Raw genomic sequence first — 23,372 nt, 5'->3', positions numbered from 1 at the left:
ATGCTGAGAAGCATTTGGCAACAGAAGTCTAAAAGTAATGATCTCTCTGTCAGCTGGGATGATTCTTCACAACTGTACTTGTGTGTTGAGGCCCTGTGCCCTGCCACCACCTCCTCCTGGTATTAAGCAGGTTGAGAGTGAGCAATAGTCAGGCTGAGCAAAGAGCTGATGTTTCCCTTGAGATTATGGTGCGGCACATTTCCCCTCAAGTGAGTAGAAAACGTTTGAGTGCTGGTTTACCACAGCTGCTAGAAGTAGATGGAAGAGTTGCTGATTTGTTCTGAGTTCTGGAGAACTGCTGGCAACCTCTGCACATCTGGCCTGCTTAGTGTGTCTTGTGGGGATCATCCAAGTCTCTTCAGCTTTGCATTGCCACTGGTAAGACTGTTTGCTGGGCAAGAATGATTTAGGAATGGATGGTGCTGGTACCATGTGTGGATTGTAGAGAAGATGTACAGTGATTCAAAGAGTCTGTACAGGATAGTGCCTGTTTTCTTTAATCACCTTCTCCAGCTGCAGCATGGAGGCTTATTTCTGTGGAGGATGAGTTGTGCCTCAAGTTTAACCTTATCTGTGCAGTCTAGTGCTGGAATGGATTTGCTCTAAAGTAAGCTACAGTTCAATGGCGCTGAAGCATAGCACAGGAAGAAACAACAGAGCCAGAGGTATCACCGTTAGCTTGTATTCCCATAGTGACTAAAAGACCCTTCTCTCTTCTACTGAATGTGTAGGTACAGAAGACACATAAGCTCTTGAACAGGGACTAGAAGAAGTGAGAAAATCCAGAACCATCACCAATTGTTACATCCTATGTAGCATGGATTTTTAAGCTGCTGAGCAGCAACCTGTCCAGGTTTTACCCCACATTATGGCTAACACATTCTCACAGCAGCTTCTGGCAATGATAGACTGTCCTTCCAGCTAGGCATTACTTTGTAAGCTGGACTTTTTGCCTTTAGGGTGACTCGCTGAGCAGTGAGTGTGTGATGTGACACTTGATTGCTGTGTTTTGCTCTTTAAGGTGTTAGTTGCCTGAGAAGTCTGCTGCCTTGCCTTCCTATTTCAGTGTATCTTGTGTTCCCCACCACGGGCTATGGCATATGTGTCACAGAATCCCAGACAGGTTTGGGTTGGAAGGGACCTTAAAGCTCATCCAGTTCCAATCCCCTGCCACAGGCAGGGACACCTTCCACTTGGACCAGGTTGCTCCAAGCCCCATCCAACCTGGCCTTGAACACTGCCAGGGATGGGGCAGCCACAGCTTCTCCGGGTTCCTGGGTAAGGCATCACTTTATCTGCTGCTCTTTGTAAAGGCCAATGTGTTGTGCTATTTGACTTGACCTGCTCTAGCACCAAGTGTCTTCTCTCTGGGAAGCAGAGGAGAATGCTATAGCAGAATAGCTGCAGTGGGATATTGGTTCTTCCCAGGCAGGAGGTCAGGCATGTTGGTAGTTTCCTGAGCTAGCTTTGTGCAGCTGCAGTGCATGTCCTGGTTTTGCTGCGTTACTCAGATGTGCTTGTATTGTAATAGACAGCTGCTGCTCCCTGAATTGTTTCTTTCACCAAAATCTGAAGCAATGAGGCAAATTACTGGCTGTAGTCCAGGGAGAGAGAACACTGGGACAATGTCTGTAGCCTGGGTATTGTGGTCCAGTGGACTTCACTGGCAAATCTTCCTCTTTCCAGCAGAAGTGTTGTGTGTTTGTGGGTTGTTCATTTGATTTTCCTCAGGTACCTGAGACTTTTTCTGCTACTTGCAGATGCGCTGCACCTCCTTAATATGGAGTTCCCTTTTCCCTGACTTCAGTACACTTCTGTACCCCAACTATTCATTTGGACCCTCCCCTCTCCCTGTTGCATATGTATTTTATTTTACATTACTGTGGTTAGCAAGTAGCTGGCATCTGTTGTAATGGTTACAAAGCCAATGGGTTATTGCGTCTGGTGAATGCATACAATACATATAGTCTGGTTCCCTTTAGTACTGAGATTAAGTAATAGGAGGGACTGCAAGATGAAATGATGACTGACCTTTCTAGAAGGTCGTAATCTGAAAACACCTGAATCTGGAGAGAAGCACTTATGTATCATCAGGCTGCTCAAAAGCTAGTCCAAATGCATCAGTTTCCTACTTAAAAGTGATAAGGGATCTTGTCTTGCTTCTCATCTTCCCTTCTCAAAGGGTGGGAGATCTGGACATCTTTAGCTCAAAGCCTGTTATATATCTTCCTCATTTCCCATTCATCTGAACGTAGATGTATACTTTCTTCCTTTATCCTGGTGAACTGTACGTGGCTGTAACATGACCTTGAAGAATCTCGTTAATACAGATTTAAACAGTGTTTGATCATGAGAGTTTGAAGTGTTTTAGCTTTTACCGCAAGGATGAAGTCTTATCCTTGTAACATTCATACAATATTGACTGTAACAGTTTCTGTCTACATCAGGTGCGTAACAGTGCACCTACACTGTTCTACACAATGTAATTTTTCCCCATAGCTGAGCTTTTAAACTCTTGAAAATCCTTCTCGAGTTCATCTTGGCATCATATAGGAGTCAGTACATTTTCCCCTTCCTGTGCTGTTGCTTGAATCTGAAAGAGCAGATCTCCATGATGCTGTTGCTAAGGAATCACTTCAAGTATGAAAAACCCCAACCAATGAAGCCCTAAGGACATGATGGCCATGCAGCCACTTCAGAGCATCACTTATCAAGTAGAAGATGAATGTTTTCCTGCCAACTGCCATTCCAAAATAGCTTGGTGTGTTTCTGCATGACTTTGTGGACAGCAGCATTCAGCATGCAAGCTTTAGTTTGCTAAAGGATCTGCATGCTGATAGGGAGAGCCCAAACCAGTTTGCCCATTTACTGTGTATTAGTGAGCAGCTTGAAGAATTGCCTCTCTTAGGTGACTGGTGTGGGGAGAAAGCCAGATCTCCTGCCCTGGGAGTGCAGGAGAGTTTGGGTTTTGAGGTGTTTTGTTTCATGCAGTAATTCAGTGCTTGGAAGTCCTGTTGTTTTGGATTCCCGAGGCCTCTGTATGATTGATTTCATCGTCACTTGCTAGAAAGGGATGTTGAAACCCGCAGAGGAGAAACAGGAGTAGCTGTTAGAAAAGATCCTGCCCTCTGGCCATGTTCTGTGGCTCATACGGGAAACAGCAGTGGTGCAGCTATTGTCATTTTGCAGGAGACTAAACTGGAGGGGGAGCAGGAACACACTTGCATTGTCCATATGTAACACCTCATTTCCGGAAGGTGAAGGGCTCTGCCTTGGAGAGGAAGGGGTTAGGCAGGTGAAGTAAAGGGATTCTAGAGGAGGGTAATTTCTCCTTCCCTGTGGTTGTGAAGCTTTAGAATGTTTCTTGATTTGGCCACTTGTATAAGTTGTTAATGTTTGGCATCTGGCTGACCCTCAGGGCAATATCTTCTCACAGATGCATTTTTTTTGTACTGGTTATGGTGTATTTGACCAACTGTTAAGAACGCTTAAGTGTGGCTTCCTTCTGTTCTCAAAGACTCCTCTCACAAGGTGATTTTCTTCTATGTTAGTGTTGGTACCATAATCTGTTTGGCCAGCAGAGGTAAAGCCACTTAGAGGCATCTTCTAGGAGATTGCAGGGAAACCTTGGTCAAAGCACTCTTTACTGATTTAATCTTCAGCCATATCACTCTTCATTAATCATTGCTTGGTGTGATTAATTGTCAGCTTTGGGATCTTAAAGCTCATCCAGTTCCAACCCGCTGCCATGGGCAGGGACACCTTCCACTAGAGCAGGTTGCTCCAAGCCCCTGTGTCCAAGCTGGCCTTGAACACTGCCAGGGATGGGGCAGCCACAGCTTCTCTGGGCACCCTGTGCCAGCACCTCAGCGCCCTCACAGGGAAGAGCTTCTGCCTAAGAGCTCATCTCAGTCTCCCCTCTGGCAGGTTAAAGCCATTCCCCCTTGGCCTGTCCCTATAGGCCCTTGTAAAAACTCCCCCTCCAGATGTTTTGTAGGCCCCTTTAGGTATTAGAAGGCTCCTCTAAGGTCTCCTCAGAGCCTTCTCTAGTTCTAGTTCTGGCAATGGCTTGGAAAAAACACCTCAAGACATTTGTCTTTAACTTCCCTTAATTTCTCTGTTGGAACAGAAATGTAGTGTTTTTGCGGAGGATGCTGGGTGCAAAGGATGGGTTGTTCTCACAGCTCAGTCCCTTCAGTGGTAGAAGATCAGGCATGCTAACAGCACAACTTTATTGCGACAGCAGTGTGTTGCTTCAGCTGTCCTCCGTATGATCTCAGGCATCTTCAGCTGCTGTATTTTTAGAGTAGTTGTGCAAAGAAGATTAGCAAAGGACTTAATACCAATGTGTGAAAGGGATTCTTTCTCAAATATGGAAATGTTCCACCTATTTAGGTGATAGGTTCAGGCTGTTATCTTAGTTATATCACCAGGATTGTGCATAGACATGTGCCTCTGCAATGACATTTCTTCATTCTCCAGATGTTCTTTAGCTGTCTGAAATAGTGACTGCACTCTGTTAGTAGTTGAACTGTCAGTAAAACCAAGACCAGGACATTAGGAAGCTGATCTCTGGGTCAAGTGCATACTTAGTGGTGAAAGAAACAGCTGTATGTTGAGATCCAGTGGCTTTAACTTGAAGCGGGAGCCAGAGATACCTGGATTCAGTGGTGTGTGGGGCTTCAGATTAGCCAATGTGCCCTTTCTGTGGTGAGGAGGCACAGCTCAGTACCCTGGTGAAGGTGTTGAAGTGCGGCCTCGGAACAGTATCTGCGCTTTGATCATTAGAAGAACAGCTCTTGTTTCTCTGCAAACCCCCTCAAATGTTCCTGGCACAGCTGCACCCCGGAAAGAGGAGAAGGTGAGAAGCTGACATCACCCTACTTGGCACTTCCTTCTGCTCCAACTGCTTTGCGCCTCTTAAATTTGTAGGAAATCTGAGTACTTGAGGCAAGAAATCCTTGGCCAGCCCTAATCCAAGAGAAATAGATGGTGTTGGCTCAGCCTTTGGTTCCTGCTTGGTGAAGGTGGGAGCCTTGGCACATACCATGTTACCTGCTTCCTAGTGCTGTGAGCCAAAGTGGAGGAGACTGTGCCCGTGTTAGGGCAGCACGGGGCATGGTGCTGTGAGCTGGGGGTGAGGAGGGCCTGATGCTCCTTGCAGGAACAGAGCTGTGGGATTTTATGGGTATTTGGGTGAACCTGTGATCTGCTGTCAAGAGTATGGACAATCCTAGTACTGTTCTTAACATGACCTTCTGGCTCTCGAGGTGGTGTCCAGCCTCTGCGCTAGCTACTGTTTTCGAAAGCCTTGGGGTTATCTGGGGCAGCCTTCTTGTAGGGTAGGGATTTCAGTTGTACTTGTTGCAAGTGTGTTAAGGGCACACATAAGAAGTGGCATGGGACAAACAGTTGAAAAATAGTTGCTAAATATTCTGGTATTCCAGTGGCCTACAAAGGTGTTCACAGCTTTCACTGTCCCCTGAGGCTCTAGTAACTAGGAATGATGGCCTGGAGAGACTCTTGCTTGTATGTGCTAGAATAGAAAAGCTCAGCAAGGTAAAGGCTTTGACCTCCAGATAGCATTAGATGGTGTGTTGGGATCTGAAGGATTGGGAGAGGACAGGTAGAGGCACAAGTAGGAAGTATTAACTTTGCCTGAGAGGATTAATCTGCTGGCAACTGCAGATGTCTGAGAGCAAGTAATGAGGGATGCAGCCCCTCTGCTCTGTGACCCTTGACGGAAGTGCAGTGTAACCAGGAGTGGATAGCTGGGAGCATCCTGTGGCAGTGCCTGATGGACATCCATGAATTCCCATCGTAACAAATTAAGCTTCTTAAAGCAATGTGTGTGTTTTTGCTGCATGGAGCCAGGTGGATTGGTGTTGGAAACCCTCACTTGCCGTGGGAAGTTCTATATTTATCAAAACAGGTTTTGTTTTTCTTGTGACCAGGTGTGAAGGCACAGATAGCGGCCTCTCAGATATGGGGAAAGTTCTCCAAGAAATGTGGCAAAGCAAGCAGAACATTACTCAGTGACTTGGAGAGCATGACTTCAAGACCCCTGCGCTTTGTTTCTGACTAACTCAATGTTGGTAGTCTGTTTGCTCTTTTCTTCTGATACTAGAGCAACATGATAATCTGAAATAAGTTCTATTCCATTCAGAGGTCTAGGAGCAGGAAATAGGGAATGTGTCCTTAAGTGCCTGAGCTATTTTAAGAGCAGGTATTATTCCAGGGTACAGGAATGGGGCAACAAGCCTTCAAACTGCTGCGGTAATGGAGACTGCAGCCACCCTGAGTGTGCCCACGGCGCTGTGCGTGTGCTGACAACTGAGCTGATCTTTATCATTATCACATTAATGTTTTCTTTTGTGGTAGATAAAGATATAGATACTCGTGAGAGAACTATGTACTATATAAAATGGTTGTCTCTTACAGAAGACAGGAAGATGGCAGCTGTTTGTAGCGGTTGGGCTCAGCCCTGACTGATAGCAAAAACATCTTATGACCAGGCTAGTGTAGCTCTTGAAGAGCAATGGAAAGAGAGCACAGGTTCACCTTCTGTTGCAGCTATAGCTGAACCCTGGGCTGCTTGTATTATTGTTGCTTCAATTACATATTTACAACAGCATCACAACATGCAAGATGTTTTCAGAAATGCAAGGAAAACACTCCGTCCTGCAAAGATCCTGCAATGTAATGAGAGGTGGAGAGGTTAGAGAGGAATCACCCTTTATGCAAGGGCCATGGAAAGCTGGATTTTTGCTAGAGCTGGTAAAGAAGCTTTGAGTAAAAGGCTTTTCAGAGGGATGTGGGTTAATTAAAACAAGGAAGACTTCAGAACCAGGACAGAATTGTTTTAGAAATGGATAAAGTGAGTAGCCAATAATTGGTGGCCTTACCCTAGATAGTCCAGGGCAGCTGGAACTGTTTGACACATCACATTTTAAGGCACATGTGTACTAAATATTTTTCAATAGCTTCTTCATACAGGCAATGTCTGACTTGAATGTTACTGTCTCTGGGTCAAGCCTTTAGCTAGCAGAAATCAGCAGAGCTGTGCTTGCTTTTGCTAGCCAAAGATTAGGTTCCTGATGTTTGAGTTATTGTGAGTCCCTTCCTATTACTCTTTAACAACAGGCTTTTGTTTCTACTTCTTGTGTGAAAGATAAGTTATGTTAAGACATAGTTAGCTTGATGACTGACATGAGCAGATCCTGGCTCTGTTCATGACTGGCTTTAACTTCAACATCTGTGTTGGTTCCCTTTTCATCAGAGGTGAAGGGCCTCTGTTCTGTGTGACTTTTACTGTCAGGGAATTAATTCATCTGGAAAGCTGAAATTCATCTAGAAGCTGAAACTGGCTTTGTTTTCACTCCCAGGCATATGAGAAGCGCTTTCCTACATGTCCAGAGATCCCAGTCTTCCTGGGGAGTGAAATACTTCATGAATCCAGGAGTGATGATGGAGCTATACATATCATTGAACGGAGCTGCAAACTGAATGTGGATGCTCCTAGGCTGCTGAAGAAGGCAAGTGGAACCCTGGGGTTTGTTGTCTGGGTCAGACAGATAAAGGCTCTTAAACTTACTCTTTCTCTCTCCCCACCCCCCCACTCCTTTTGGTTCTTCATCCTTCTCAGATTGCAGGGGTAGAGTATGTTTTCTTCATCCAGAAAAACACAGTGAACTGGAAAGAGCGAACTCTCCGCATTGAAGCCCACAATGAGACTTTTGCCAACCGTGTTGTCGTCCTTGAGACATGTAGCTACTCAGTAAGTGCTTCCAACCCTTCCTTCACAGACAAATAGAAACAAAATCATGTACTCATATACAGGGTAAGGTTGCTTGACTGAATTTGAGCACTGGACTGTAGTGTACTATGGTTAGACACTCTTGGACTGTGAAGGCTGTTGGATCTTAGGGTTTTCCAGTGCTTTTGTAGGACTTGAGAAACTCTTCTAAGTTTATTGTGCTTCTCTGATTGGAGTGCTAGGCCTACAGTGAGAGTAGAAAACATGGATGGTGTTCCCTGAGTTTCTTTCTGGTTGAAATTCAAGTTACTAAAAGCATCTGGAGCTTGAGTGTGTATTTAGATCTAGATATTTAGAAGGAAACCCTTAATATTTATTATGATGAGGGCCAGAGAGAAGTCTGGCAATTAATTTTGCCCACAAATAAGTGCAAGTTTTAGCACCTTGTTATGATCTTCATGCTTGAAATATTTGGAGAAAGGTCTTGAGCCCTATTTATGGCATGGAGTGTCTCACTTTGTGGCTGTATCTTCAGCAGCAGTGTGTTTTTCCGTTGTAACTGTGCTATTCAGGCTCAGTCACCATTAAATAGCTTCATCTGTTTCTGGAAGCAATCAGATACTGCGCTTTGTTCTCTAAACAAAAGTCCAGATCCTATTACTTACCTGCCCCTTTGGCAACTGGACAACAGCTCAGCTTCTTGGGAGTAAGCAAACTGTAAGTAGCTGCTGTTTCAGGCAAGACAAAGAGTTGAAAAGCTATTAATGTTTTGGGTTGTGAGGGGGTTTCCTGAGGCAGAGATCACTTGCTGGCTACAAAGGGCTTCCGAAAAACTGCAGTAAATCAAACTTCTGTCATCGTGAGAGGCGCTGACAGCTCCCAGCTCAGCTCTGCGATTGCTCAGATGTTGTTGCACTTGCTGATTTTGGCTGTGTTGCCTCCTGCTTGTGTCCTTGGGAAGGAAATGTCAGCAGCAGGGCTTGGAGGGGAGCACTCTTCCCGCTCCTGGGCGGGAGCTCGTGGGCTGCATCCTCATGGCGCTTCCCGGCTCTATTTTTACCAGTTCCCTTTTCCCTGCCAGAGTGTACCGGAAACAGGTTTATTCTCATCTTTCCTTTTCTACAGTGCCCTCTGAAGCAACTTGGAGAAATAGGATCCTGCTCTTGCACTTCCTTAATATCTTCCCCTGGGGGAATTTGTGTCCTTTGTAGAGCTCCTATCTTTGTGTGTGGGCTGGAATTTCTTTCTGTCATGTCAGTTTGTGAACAGCAGCACTTAGAAAGAACAGGCTGACCCCTCTCAGAAAAGGGTGAAGTTTAAAAGAGGAAAAGATTACTTAGGTTTTATATAGAGTAACTGAGGGGAATTGGCTAGAAAGGAAAGGTGTGTATGGATAGTGGAAAGGGACTCCTCATGAGGGACTTCAGTGATAGGACAAGGGGCAATAGGTTCAAACTTAAACAGGGGAGGTTCAGATTAGATATAAGGAAGAAGTTCTTCCCTGTGAGGGTGCTGAGGCGCTGGCACAGGTTGCCCAGAGAAGCTGTGGCTGCCCCATCCCTGGCAGTGTTCAAGGCCAGGCTGGACACAGGGGCTTGGAGCAACCTGCTCTAGTGGAAGGTGTCCCTGCCTGTGGCAGGGGATTGGAACTGGATGAGCTTTAAGGTCCCTTCCAACCCAAACCAGTCTGGGATTCTATGATTGTGTATTGAACTGATAGTGGGAAATCCCTCTGCTCTGCCATGTCTCTTGTGTTCTGGGGGGAAGGCTAACATAAGTGGCTGAGTTTCCTACCCAAAACTAGAAATAAAGTTTTGTGTTTCTCCCTTTGCAGATGGAGGGGTTTTTAGTTGCATGTGCAATCCCTGCCATTCTGTAAGAAGACTTTGATATGATGCTTTCAAGTGAGCTGTCACTATTTTAGTGCAACTTTTGCTATGAATATTACTGTTCAGGTCTGCTGGGGCAGAGACAAGATTTAATCTTTATTTCCTTGTGCATATGAAGAATACTGGGGTTAACCACAAACATCCATGTGTCCAGTTCATAATGCATTCCATTAGTCTGGGAGAATTAACCTGACTGTTAAATATGAGTCTGTCGGTGCCTCGTAGTAAGCCTCTTCTGCCCCCTCAGTCTCTAGCTCTGGAGATTAAATAGCCAGTTTGTAGCAGGGGCAAAGGGCACTGATGTGTTGTGAGCTGTCTGCTACCATCCAACTCTGTGTCTATCTTCGGGCTTAGGTTCACCCTGAGAATGAAGAGTGGACTTGCTTTGAACAATCTGCATCTCTCGACATCAAATCATTTTTTGGCTTTGAAAGCACAGTGGAAAAGATTGCTATGAAGCAGTACACCTCAAACATCAAGCGGGTAAGATGGGCTTTCCTTTGTGCCATAAAACCCAGACTCAAACATCTGCTCTCAGTGTGCCTCTGTAAGATAGACACAGTCTAGTTTTATACCCTTACTTATGTCTGTGAAATCACTCAGTAAGAAAAAGCCAGTGTACAATGAGCAGAAAAACAGTGAGCTTGCTGGAATTTGTCTGTGCAGAGGAGGGAGCAGGCTGTGCCAGAGGAGGATGGTGGTGGATGCGGTGGGTGCCAGGCTCCTCTCACACTGAGGACACTGTTCTTCTGCAGGAAGAGAAAGTTCTGGGTAAAAATTAGCACCCTCTGTCTCAGCTTGGGAAGAGCTGCTTCCTTTTGGTGGCCTCTTCTTTTTCCCTGGGCTGCATAGGATCAGGGCAGCTAATTGATGTCTTGGGAGCAGAAGGGGTACAAGTGTTATAAAGGTAGCTGCACCCGTAGCATTGGAATTTGCTTGGCCAGTGTTGTAATTCACCATTTGTATGGTGCTTTCATACTGAAAGTCTTCCAACAGGGTCATGCAGATGGAAGGAGACAACTATTTCCATTCTGTTTATCTCTAACAGCATTAGTCATCTGTCCTGAGGAAAACTCTCCTGCACCTTGCTGGTTCTGGGGAGATGGGGTGGTTTTTTCCTAATGAGAATTCTCCCCTTCAGGGCAAGGAGGTGATTGAACACTATCTGAAGGAGCTGATCTCCCAAGGGATCACATTCATCCCCCGCTGGACACCTCCCCCTGTGTGTGGGCAGAAGGATGAGCAAACCCCGGCTGCTGGAGACACTGCTGCTGGCACACCCCTTGACTCTGGGGCTCTTGGAACTACCAGAGAGCAAACTGGCAGTTCCTGCCCTCCAGCAGAAGCTCTCAGCACTGATGGTATGTGATGTCCAGATCTAAATGCCTTGTAGCACTGACTAGTGAGTTTAAGTTTACTTTTTTTGGCATGAGGATTTTCTTCTGGATTGTGGGTGGGGAGGGAGGAAGGTTATTTTCTTTCTTCAAGAAAAACGCAAACAATGGAACTTCTCCCCTCCCCCCCAAAAACCCTGAAAAGCCAAGAAAAACTGCAGGCAGTATGGCTTAGTTTGAGCATAGGAAGAAAACTTGGTTTTGATCTAACTTTAAGGTATTTTATACCTTAAATTTGGGAAACTTAAAGGTGTCTTGAGTATGCTATAACTAAATTATAATGAAACATTTTGGCTGTTTCAAAATTCGTGTTCTTGGGGATTTTTTTTGGTGGTTTTTGCCCCTCTATCAGGCCAAGAGAAACTTGTGGAATGTTGCCTAATGCCTTTGTCACACAAGATGCTTGAATTGGACTTTATCTTTCTGTGTGTTGATCTGATGGTATCTTCTAGACTAAATAAAATTCTTCTCTGCAAAAAGAAATAGGAGGGACTTTTTAATTGAGAGATGTGGTATTAGAAAGAGGAGTTGTCATTCCTCAGAAGGAAAGACAGCACTTGTTTTGCCGAGTGTAACTAGGGAAAAAGCTTGGAATTCAGAACTATCAATGGTTCTGGTGTCACCAGACCTTCTCTGCTAGGAGAATTGGAATCCATCTGGAAAAAGAATCAAAAGCCTCAGAGGAGTTGGCTGAGAAATATTTGTGTGCTTTGGGATTAAAGTTGATCTGAGAGAGGGACTCTTCATCAGGGACTGTAGCGATAGGACAAGGGATGATGGGTTCAAACTAAAACAGGGGAAGTTCAGGTTGTAAGGCAGAAGTTCTTCCCTGTGAGGGTGCTGAGGCGCTGGCACAGGTTGCCCAGAGAAGCTGTGGCTGCCCCATCCCTGGCAGTGTTCAAGGCCAGGCTGGACAGAGCCTTGGGTGACATGGTCTAGGGTGATGTGTCCCTGCCCACGGCAGGGGGTTGAGACTGGATAATGTTAAGGTTCTCTCCAACCCAAACTATTCCATGACTCTAAGAGTGGCAGATCCCCTATAGCAGAAGAGGAGAGTAGCTCTTATTTATTTTGCTTATATTCATGTTTAGGAAGTGATCAGCTTCCCTGGGACTGCTCCCCAATTTGCTAGCTCTGTGGATTCAGTGGGGACATAGCACTTCACTATAATTTCTGTATTATCAGTCAGCACCAGCATATCCTGTGGGTGTCCAGGCTTTATTCTGTAGTTAACGGTATCTGCTGAAAGTATTTCCTGCTTGATGAAGAACTAGCTCAGAGGTGGGCCTCCCAGCCCTCCTCCTCATGTGCTGTTGTACCTCCAGCACAGCTGTCGGCCTTGCTGTGCTCCCCTTCGGGTACCATGTTCTCCTTGCTGGCATCTGCACATCCAAGCCTCGGATGGCGCATCTGCTTCTGTCTCTGAATGCTGGCAGTCTCACACCCCTTGTCCTTTGTCTCTGATCTGGAGGGACCTTGAGCTGCTGGTCTGCACAGGGCTTCTTGTGCCAAAAATCTCACTTGCTGTCAGAGATGGTAGTGTTATGGTAGTGTTGTTGTCCCTTTCTCTCTGGTGTCTGTAAGCAGAAAAACATTTCAGATAGCTGGTTTTTAGCTTCTTGTCATGATAATTTTGCATGGGATCTCCAGGGCACTGGGGGATTTAAGTGCCCAGGTTTTGGAGATGGTTGCCAGAGCTCATGATATTTCTTCTAAAGTTCCTGCTGGAGCAGTTCAGGGTTGAATGAAATATTAGCATTCCAAAAGACAGGAGGAGTGATCCTTCCATGCTGTCTGTGTCCTCATCCCCTAATCACTGTGAGAATATCCCCCACTTCCCTCAGGCAGCTAAAATGAGGGCTTCCGAGCTCTTCCAGTGTAAATCCTAAGTAACCTGCTGTGTAGAAATCTCTGGCTATGCCAGGTCTCTTCTGAACTGTTCTCTTTTATTCCCTCCAGCTGACAAGCTGGATGCTGATTACATCGAGCGCTATCTGGGCCAGCTGACCCCGATGCAGGAGAGCTGCTTGATCCGCCTGCGCCAGTGGCTGCAAGAGACACACAAAGGCAAGGTGGGTGGGTGAGGCAGGGAGCACCCTGTGCAAGCCTCAACACAAGGTTTTTGTACCTCGTGTGCCTTCAACCCTCCAATAAAACCCAGGGTCATGGACAATTTGTGTGCTGAGACTCTGCTGTTTTGGCAAGGTTGGGTGAAAGGCCAGCAGCGGCAAACAGCCCGCAAGACCTCGCAGTGGCATCTGGTGGTATCACAGACCTGTGTTGCTTGGTTCAGTGCTCTCAGTGTGGGAAAGGTCCCCAAGCCCAGAGGTTTTGCTGTGGATTTAGAGTTTGCATTGGGTGGGGCTTGGTTGCCCAGACTCTTTGCCCAGGACTGTTTGGTACTGTTTCAGGATGTGGGAAGTAGAGACAGTCTCACCTTGTATGTTGTGTAGGCCTCTAAAATAGAGGAGCTGAGGGCACTAGATAGGGGCAAGTACAGCTGGAGTTGGCCAGCTAGTAGAGATAGAAACACATTTCCCTGAAAAGCAGCAGAGGTACTGTGGGCTAGATGTATCCCTGCTCTGCTGAGATACAGCTCTGCTTCAGCAGCTACTTGGGCTCCTCCTGATTGGAGTGTCTAGATCAGGCCCAGAGGTAACTTGTATGTGGCCGAGAAAAGACCTAGGGCAGCTTGAATGCCTCAAGGGGGATCTAACTTGAGATTTCCTGATGGAGAGAGATTGAGTGGGAAGGAAGGACCACGGATAGCAAAAGACAGAGTTACTGGGTGAGCTGAGTAGACAAATAGTGAAATGTTGCTTACGAAGAGGAGAGACCAGGAGAAAGATTGTTGAAGTGACCCTCCTTGAAAACAGTTACAGCTAGTTAAGGTTTCAGTAGTAATAGCTTTCTGGCTTAGAAGGTAACTGCTCTGTCAGCCATACAGAATGGGTTAGGAGGTACTCTGCAGTCATGGGCTTTGGATTTGTCTTCTTTGAACTGGCCTTTCCAAAAGAGGCTACTGTGCTATGTGCCTTGCTGTATCTTTGAGAGCTGAGAAGAGGGCATGTCTCATTTGAGTATAAGGGGAGTTATAAGAGCTTAAACATGACTTACAAAAGCCTTGTTTCTTCTTGGAAAAACTAATTGTCTATGTAGAAATAAAATGTAACAGATTTAGTGCTATAGTTCTGTTACTGAACTTGAAGTCCCCTTCTGTGAGAGTGTGTGTGTGGGTTTTGTTGGTACTTATGAATGTGGCTGGAGAAACAGCAGAAAACCACAGGCTGAAGAGCAGAAGGTGTTGAGGTAGTGTGTGAAAGTCTCCCAGCAGCTGATAGGCTCCAGAGACTACCAACACTGTTGAATCTGTGAGCTGATAAATTGAGAACACCAAGCATCTGTCAATCTGTCCAAGGCCACTGGTCTAGAGTAGCATCAAGAACAGGTTGTATAACTTGGACCATGTCCAAGAGTGTGCTGGCTGCTAGAGGCAGGTAGAGACAACAGGTGTATGTATATATCCTCAATAGAACAAACGACTGAAGGACTGTCTGAACACCTACCTGCAAGCTCCTATCATGTCACTATGATGCTCTGCCTCTGAGTAAACAGCTGGGGCTGGCTTCCCAACTAACCAGGTAGCAGTGTGAGTGCATTGTGTGAATAGTCACCTGCTAATAAGAGCTTCACTGATGAAATGGGCTCTATTAAATATTGGTTGTGATCTGTCTCCCTGATCAACCTCCTGTCAGATAAAAGGGGTTTGACAACAAGCAGACATAAAACAAAGGGTGAGGATCAATGCCCAGGCATAGTTATGCTATGAAATATGGGACATGAGGATTTTCAAGTCAACAATGACCTGTCCAGTAAAACAGTGTGGACTTCTATGTGGTAGGAGATGTCTCAGCTATTGGGTAACCAGCTGAAAGCAAGCCCTAGATGAGAGCAAGACAGTGAGGCTTTGTCCATGCATGGGATCTGCAAGGATCCTGGTTTTGGGTGGCAGGAGCACAATTTAAATAGTTGGGGTTTTTTTGGGGGGTAGGGGTAAGGAGTTTGGTGGCTTTTGATTGCTTGTCAGAATAATAGAAAATCAGGAACTTGCCCTACCTGACTTAAATTTTCTCTGGAGAAGCTGTTATGTTGCTGTGAGAATCTGCTCATCTGACCTTAAAGCTCATCCAGCTCCAACCCCCTGCCACAGGCAGGGACACCTTCCACTAGAGCAGGTTGCTCCAAGCCCCTGTGTCCAACCTGACCTTGAACACTGCCAGGGATGGGGCAGCCACAGCTTCTCTGAGCAACCTGTGCCAGCGCCTCAGCACCCTCACAGGGAAGGTGGTGATGTCCCTTTTTATTCTTATTTTTGTTCTCTTTATCCTATTTCACTATCCATTCCCTGTTCCCTCCAAAGAAGACATCCTTTAGGACCAGATGTATCCTTGCTTTAAGAATCTGAGTAGCTGAAGAAACAATCATCAGATGGTGTTAAAATTGCAAATACTTACAGCTAGTAATTAGTGGCTTTGCACCACGCAGAAGCATACATGTAGCTTCACTAGTAAAGAGAAAACCAGGCTGAGATTAAAACTCCATATGGGAGTTACTGCTTTGTCTGGATGAAGAGACTAATTCCAGTATGGAATAAGTTCCTGTGGAGCTCCCTGCCTTTGGTCCAAACAGAAGTGTCAATTTTGCCTCTTACCTGAAGCTATGGACTGTATAGGCTTGAAACATTCTAAGAGCCATTCCTTCTCCTGAGTCTTACAGGAGATCTGGGGGCTGTTGTAGGTGTTTGTGAGGTTTGTCTGTTGTCTGGTGAGTAACACCTTCTTCTGAGCAGCAGAAATGCAAATGTAAATCAGCTGATGAGAGTTCTGCTGCCTTTAACCTTGCTCTGATGCAGAAAATCTTGGTGGAGTTCTTATAAATACCTCAGACATCTTATTTGGGAAGGCTGCCCTCTTCTTTCCATGAGAGATAAATGCAGTGTTTGCAGCATTAGAGTATGCTGAACATTGTTAATCTCCTATCTCTTCAGGTGCTTCTAGGCTTGGCGTTAGGTTGCCTGAACCCTACCCTTTTCTTTAGGTGGAATCAATTCTTAATATCTCTTACAGCTTCATACCAGGTTGTGATACTGGGGTTGCTCCCAGCCTGACACAGCTGATGGCTTTGCTTTCTCCCCGGCTCTCTGTTGTTGTGAGCGTGTCAGTGAACAAACAAAAGAGCTTTGACTCCCAAACATGTGCTTTTTTTGTCCTGCAGCAGGGCTCAGATTGCTCACATCATGCTCAGTCAGTACAGACGCTCCAGAGGAGGCTATTCCTGCTTGCCAGAACTTGAATTTTTAATGGAAACTTGATGCAGCAGAGGAGGCCAAACACTTCTGGGGGAGCTGGGGTGAGGAGAAAAAAGTAGCATATGTAGCTAGAATCCCGTTGGGTTTGCAGCTTGACAGGCTTTTAGTCAAATTTGGCCCTGCTGTGGAATTTGTCAGATTTACTGTTAGTTCCTCCTGCTTAGCATTACTGGCAAATCTTCTTTGATTTTTATTTTCAGCTAAAAGGGAACATGTGAGATTGGGAAGGAGGTTGGAATAAGCCGTTCTACAGACCTGATTTAGGAAGGCTTTTGTGCTGCTAGAATTACTGATAGAAGGTTTTGGGATGAGTGATAGAGAAGGGGGTATGTTGTAGTTCTGGTCGATATGTTTGTTTTGGCAGGAGTTAGTATGATGTGATGGGACAGGGAAGCTTGTGAAAGAACTCTGAAGCTTTCCTGTTGAGACAACACCATGGAGGGATGGTCAGCAGCAAAGCAAAGCAGAAGAGAGATCTGCATGAGAGCTGGAATTGGTGTAGGGGGTAATCACTCGAAGACTGTGGTGTCATAATCTCCCTCCAAACAGTGCTTAAGCTCAGGTAACATGTTACCTATGGATGCTTTCCATCCTTTGATTTCCCCTATGGGAGGTTGCTTTCATACAGTGTTTTGTTTTTCCTTTTGGATAGCTACCTGAGGGAAACTTTAGCGAGCTCAGAGTTTGCTGGGGCTTGTGCATCAGTGAAAGGCTTCTCAGGCTGTGAATCAGTCCATTCTTTGTGCTCCTAGCACCATCTGCTGCATTCAGCTGGATTAGGTGAGGAGGGAGGCAGAAGGAATGTAAGTTTAGTATTTATATTCATTTTAAGAGGCTAAAAAATGGTACGTGCTTCTCTGTGGGCTTTATGGAATAGTGGTACAGGTAATGTAGCAGTCTTGATCTTGGACTTTCTCTTCTCTCAGATCCCTAAAGATGAACATATCCTTCGGTTCCTGCGGGCACGAGACTTCAACATTGACAAGGCTCGAGAAATGCTCTGCCAGTCGCTGTCTTGGCGCAAGCAGTACCAGGTGGATTACATCCTCCAGTCCTGGAGGCCCCCAGCCCTCCTGGATGAATACTACACTGGAGGGTGGCATTACCAAGACAAAGGTGAGAAGCTGCCCCTTGCATTACAGCATGGGTTGATTATAGGACCTTGTAAGTATTGACAATTTAAACATTAACAAAGCCACTCACATGTAAATAGCTGCTCTGTTTTGCTGTAACTTTATTTTCTCTGCACAGATGAGGCAGACTAGGGTGAGTGCAAAGCAGCATCAATTTGATAAGGTTGCCTTTGGATGTGATTTTTATCCTTTTAAAATATTTCATATATCAAAAGGAGCGTGACCAGCAGGTCAAAGGAGGTTATCCTGCCCCTCTACTGTGCTCTCATGAGACCTCACTTGCAGCACTGTGTGCAGTGCTGGTGTCCTCAACATAAGAAGGACATGGAGCTGTTGGAGCAAGTCCAGAGGAGGCCACGAGGATGCTAAGAGGGCTGGAGCACCTCCCATATGAAGACAGGCTGAGAAAGTTGGGGCCATTGAGCCTGGAGAAGAGAAGCTGCGTGGAGACCTCATAGCAGCCTTCCAGTATCTGAAGGGGGCCTACAAGGATGCTGGAGCGGAACTCTTCATCAGGGACTGTAGTGATAGGACAAGGGGTTTAAACCAAAACGGGGAGGTTCAGGTTGGGTATAAGGCAGAAGTTCTTCCCTGCGAGGGTGCTGAGGCCTTGGCACAGGTTGCCCGGAGAAGCTGTGGCTGCCCCATCCCTGGCGGTGTTCAAGGCCAGGTTGGACACAGGGGCTTGGAGCTTGCCACGGTGTCCCTGCCCGTGGCAGGGGGTTGGAACCGGATGAGCTTAAGGTCCTTTCCAACCCAAACCATTCCATGATTCTGGGATTTCATGTGGCCTTTATAAAAGGTGCTAGAGCAATAGCCTGGGACACTGGAGTACTCCCCTCTCTAATCCTTGTCTTTTTTTTGAAGATGGACGGCCACTCTACATCCTTCGTCTTGGCCAGATGGACACAAAAGGTTTGGTGAAAGCTTTGGGAGAGGAATCATTGCTGCGACATGTGAGTTGTATTTTCCTTTCTCACCCAATGTAGTCCCATCTCCCCTGGGGAGTTCAGAATGTTACAGAGCAGCAGGAATCTACCTGCCTGACACAATTCCTGTGTTGTGTGGCTGGCAATTCAAAGTTGGCTTAGTGACTTTCGCATGGCACAGCTGCTCCATCTTCCTGCAGAGACAGAAGTGAAGCTTTGTAATGGTACAAATGAGCCAGAAAGAGGCTTTCTGATAACCTGCAGTTCACTGTAAGCTTTCCACGGCCCTCTCATGTAGCTCAGCTAATGACATTTGATCTTGAGACTCTTCTATTTCATCTTAGATTTTCGGTATCTGTACGTTGTATGACCAGCTCAACTTTTCAGTACAGAAGCCTTTTTTAATGTAGCCTTCTATTCTGTTTTGTACGCTGCAAGTTCTCAAGCTGATGTGCTTCTAGGTTCTGATTTTTGGAATAAGATCTCTGCCTGTCCTGGTTTCTCACTCATACTGAGGCTAACCCCAGTCTGTACTGGCTTTCATTTCAGGTTCTGTCAATTAATGAGGAAGGACAAAAGAGATGTGAGGAAAACACCAACATTTTTGGCCGCCCCATCACGTTAGTAGAGTTAATTTTCTTGTATCCTTACAGAGTTTGAACTGACGTGGTGAGAAAAAGGCTCCTGTTGTGGGTTTTAGATGATGTCCTTAGGGTTAAGCTGCAGATAGATGGCAACGGCTCTCTGTTCTGGGCTGTTCCTGGGCTTATATGCAGATACATTCTACAGCTTCGTATGAAAGCAAGTATTGATCCTTCCTTACATCTTTTTTATGCCCCATTTCAGATTAATTTAATCTTATCTTAGTGATTTTAATCCAGATCCTTAAAATTCTTTTTTTTTTTTTATACAGGAAACTGCCAGTTTCCAACTTCATTTAAAATACACTTCTGAATTATTTTTAGGAATAGGCCTGGATGCCTTCACCCTCTTCCACACGGACACCATATGTTCTTGCCTTTGGGCTTGGGTGTCTCTTTTACCTGAAAGCTCAGCCAGGTTCAGGCTGTCTCTGCCTGAGTGGAGATCTGCTTTTCCTTGCAATGCTGCTCTCCCCTATTGGCTTTACTAGATTCTGTACAGGCTGCAGCGTTACTGCAATATTATGTGGCTCATCAGCTGAGCAGCCACTGTGCAATCAAGTTCTGACAGGTCTTTTTCCGTGTGTTCTTTTAGATCCTGGACATGTCTGGTGGACTTGGAAGGGTTGAATATGCGGCATCTCTGGCGGCCTGGAGTTAAGGCCCTGCTTCGGATAATTGAGGTTGTGGAGGACAACTATCCTGAGACTCTGGGGAGACTCTTGATAGTGCGAGCACCCAGGGTTTTTCCTGTGCTCTGGACTCTGGTGGGTGAAATCTGGACTGCAGGATCTTAAGCGCTTGTGCATGTACAAATAGCTAAATCATCCAGTCAGTGTGAGTTCTGCTTGTTTGAAAGGTTAGGGAGGGAAAAGCTTCCAGAGAACTTGTGGCTTAACTCCTGAAGAGGCCACAGCATCACTACAGAGCAAGCCATAACATGCCTGTAGCTCATTTGGTTCCAGTGGTTGTCATGCACGAGGGCAGGACAGGATGTCAAAGATAAACTGCAACTCCTCATGCAGCCGTGGTAGCCCGAACTTGGTGGCGTTTTTTATTGATGGGAGAAGACAAATGGGGTTTGTTTTTAATCTCCTGCTGGAGGGCATTGAATAGTAATAATAAATGTGGTTCTGCCTGGTGCCTGATGACTGTTCTGGCAATGTGAAAACATGGTTGTTAAATTTCTTGTGAGGTTTAGATGTGTTGTAGTGACTGCAAGCTTATTTTACATGAGGTAAAACCTGTTGTGAGATGATATTGTATACTTGCCATTTGTTACCCTTTCTCTGGGGAAGTGGTCTGCTGGTCTGCATTCCTGGCGTTGAGGCCTTCCAGTCTAGAGCCTAAAGCATCCATGTAAGGTGGTATAAATGTTGTCTCTAGCTTCACTCCGTGACAGTGATGTCTTCTGTCCACTTTTTATTTAGGTCAGTCCCTTTATCAATGAGAACACAAGGCAGAAGTTCCTCATTTACAGTGGGAATAACTATCAGGGTCCAGGAGGGCTGGTAGATTACGTGGACAAAGATGTGATCCCAGACTTCCTGGGAGGAGACTGCATGGTGAGTTTTCCTTCCCGTTGTGCAGGTGGAATCTGCAAGCACCCTCCATTCCCTCCTTCTCAATGCCCTGGCCTTTCACTCCCTTCTGAAAGATGGCTAAACCTCTGTTGTGGTGGTACCTCTGCTCTGAGCACAGTGAAGTTAACTTGTGCACAGACTTCATCCTGAAGTGGTGATGCTGCCCTGGAGAAGGGGGTTACCTAACCTCTACATGGAGCTTAGGTAAACTATTATAGTTCAAGTAAGTTAGTCCCACTGTGGAATCTTGTACCAGCTGAGGGTGTCAGCCTGTGTCTGACAGCCAGTGAGGGTTTGTGGTACAGGTGACTTGATACTTTGCCACTAGATTAGTTTAAACCCTCATATTTGTCTGACTCTTCCAGTGTACTGTCCCAGAAGGTGGCCTTGTTCCCAAGTCACTTTATCAAACAGACGACGAGTCGGAGAGCTCGGATCACATCCGGTTATGGACAGAAACTATCTATCATTCTGCAAATGTCCTCAGAGGAGCTCCACATGAGGTACAAACCAGAACTTCATAAGGCTGCAGGAGGGTATTGGTGGTGTGTTCCTTCTGTTAAGGCTGACTAGAACACTGAAGGGCTCCCAAAGTGTGAGCACAAGATGGTTCAGCAGCATGCCTTTCCTGGGAAGGATAATGCCAGCTAACAGCCAGGAGTGTGGAAGTGAAGAACAGCAATTTGAGGAACAGTGTCTTTTATTTCTACTGGGGCTTCGTCTTCTATAAAATGCAGTCTCTTCCTTCTCCTCCTTGGGGGAAATAAAGCTCCCTCAGTTTACCTTCTTGATAGCACAGCTTCCATTCTCAGTGGTGTAGCTGAGACAGTAATAGTGGTGATGTAAGAAAGTACATACTGGAAGTGTCCTGATCGGATCATCAGAAAACAATGTCCAAAAAAGCAGAACTTGAGTGTCAAAGCAGTCCAAGAGCTTCACCGATGGTCAGTAACTGACTTGGCCTGCGTGATTCCTTAAAAAGCAGCAGTGCCTTTTGGAGTGCTCTTTGGTGTCTGGAATGCTTTGCTGCAGTTCTGCTGAGGTTTTCCTAGAACTAGTAAATTATTTACAAGAAACTTTGGTACAGAAGAGAGATGGCGTAAAAACACCTGAGTAGATGTGCTGTGGTAGAAGTCTGGTGATGGGAACGGGTCTGTATCCTCCTTAGGAATCCAGGCCAATGGCTTAACTGAAGGATGGTGGAAAAAAGCATGTTTGCAGAGTGGCTGCCCCCTGAGGACCTGACTTTCTACAATGGGCTTGTTTTGTTTCCTTCTTAGATAGTTGTGGAGATTCTGGAAGGGGAATCCGTCATCACATGGGACTTTGACATCCTGAAGGGAGATGTGGTGTTCAGCCTCTTCCACTCCAAACGAGCTCCTGAAACAAGTCACAAAGAAGCCACATTACCAAGTACCTCTGCTGCAGGGGACAATATGCAGTTGATTGATAAGACGTGGGTCCTTGGGGTGGATTACAGCCGTATGGAATCGCCACTGGTTTGCCGGGAAGGAGAGAGCATCCAGGTCAGATGTCTTTGTATCCTGGCGTGGATCTAAAATGGTGCCATGGTGGGGAGGGGAAGGAATTGGTGGCAAGGGAAATCATGTAGTGCTTAGAAACAGTTGTTGTGGTCATTGTTCTCTGGATTCACTGTGGAAGTGGCTGCTATTGCAGCCCTAATTCAGAGTGAGCCATTGGAAAGACACCATAATCCAGGATAAACTACTCGAAAATAACCTTTTGTCACTAGCATCAGAGGTGTGCCATGATATGTGTTCCCCAAAGTAGGCAGCTCCATTAGTTGCTTTTGATTTTGCCAAATTCAGCTATTTCTTAAGGCACTTGATAGTCGCTTGATGGCACTTCTTCTCTCCCAGGGATCTCATGTCACACGCTGGCCTGGCTTTTATATTCTCCAGTGGAAGATGCATGGCCCTCCGCCCTGCGCTGCCACTAGCCTCCCTCGGGTGGATGATGTTCTTGCCTCTCTGCAAGTTTCCAGTCACAAGTGCAAGCTTATATACTACTATGAGGTGCTTGCATCCAAGGACTTCAGGTAGGAGAGGTACTGGGAGGGGTTTTACTGTGTGACTTGCAATAGAGAAGCCAAAGGAGAGGACTGAGTGTGAGTTAAACACTGATATGCACACCCTGTGGAGGTCATTGGTTTCACTGATAAGTTAGATGGACACAAACTTGGTGGCGTTTTGCACAAAGAATCTCCTTTAGTGCTGTAGGTAATGAGGAACCCCTTGGCTGTATGTTCACCAGTGGAATCTGTGCTTAGTTCTTGCTGACAGCTACGTGAAGAGGAGGGGAGGGTTTAGACTGAGGAGTCTTTTTCTCTTGGGACCATTATGAAAAGTTACTTTTGGGTAACTTATCAAATACCAGCTGGGTTATCTCACACATAGCTCATTTGGCACTTGAGAAAGATCAGTGGTGACTTGGAGAGTGCTTTCTGAATAGGTGAATGCATCAACCAAGGCAGGATTTGCCTGGCTTCCTCTAATGCTAAAAGTACTTCTTAAATCACCCAGTAATTTAAATTCTTTGCAAGTACTTGACCTTTTGCTAGGAGCTGGAGGAAGTAGAACAGATTTGCAGGTGGTGGCCTTGGGAATGTGACCTGGCTAGATCCTGTGGAATCAGAGCAGCAGCAAATTCCTCACTCCA

General features: G+C 45.9%; 1 protein-coding gene and 1 long non-coding RNA gene across 4 annotated transcripts in view; one reads left to right on the top strand and one right to left on the bottom strand.

Annotated features, from left to right (window-relative positions):
- The window catches only part of SEC14L5 (SEC14 like lipid binding 5), a 40,917-nt gene that overhangs the window by 12,258 nt on the left and 5,287 nt on the right, over nucleotides 1-23,372 (top strand). For 2 of the 3 annotated variants that reach the window (XM_030481293.1, XM_030481292.1), the window contains 13 exons: nucleotides 7,386-7,535; nucleotides 7,646-7,777; nucleotides 10,000-10,128; nucleotides 10,787-11,006; nucleotides 12,999-13,111; nucleotides 17,334-17,523; nucleotides 18,408-18,496; nucleotides 19,019-19,089; nucleotides 19,706-19,877; nucleotides 20,541-20,675; nucleotides 21,059-21,196; nucleotides 21,974-22,219; nucleotides 22,574-22,752. In XM_030481293.1, coding sequence (XP_030337153.1) covers nucleotides 7,386-7,535; nucleotides 7,646-7,777; nucleotides 10,000-10,128; nucleotides 10,787-11,006; nucleotides 12,999-13,111; nucleotides 17,334-17,523; nucleotides 18,408-18,496; nucleotides 19,019-19,089; nucleotides 19,706-19,877; nucleotides 20,541-20,675; nucleotides 21,059-21,196; nucleotides 21,974-22,219; nucleotides 22,574-22,752 — 1,964 coding nt within the window. The remainder of the gene's footprint in view (nucleotides 1-7,385; nucleotides 7,536-7,645; nucleotides 7,778-9,999; nucleotides 10,129-10,786; nucleotides 11,007-12,998; nucleotides 13,112-17,333; nucleotides 17,524-18,407; nucleotides 18,497-19,018; nucleotides 19,090-19,705; nucleotides 19,878-20,540; nucleotides 20,676-21,058; nucleotides 21,197-21,973; nucleotides 22,220-22,573; nucleotides 22,753-23,372) is intronic. The other variant, XM_030481294.1, reaches the window with a different exon arrangement.
- Nucleotides 11,799-18,189, bottom strand: LOC115606042. Its single transcript, XR_003990798.1, has 3 exons — nucleotides 18,094-18,189; nucleotides 15,305-15,312; nucleotides 11,799-11,826 (listed from the first exon to the last, which is right to left on the bottom strand). It is a non-coding gene; the product is annotated as an uncharacterized LOC115606042 (long non-coding RNA).

Source organism: Strigops habroptila, chromosome 4 (genome assembly GCF_004027225.2).
Source record: "Strigops habroptila isolate Jane chromosome 4, bStrHab1.2.pri, whole genome shotgun sequence".
In the NCBI taxonomy this organism is placed as follows: domain Eukaryota; kingdom Metazoa; phylum Chordata; class Aves; order Psittaciformes; family Psittacidae; genus Strigops; species Strigops habroptila.
Note: the sequence above shows the minus strand (reverse complement) of the source record. Positions and strands in the feature narration are given on the sequence as shown.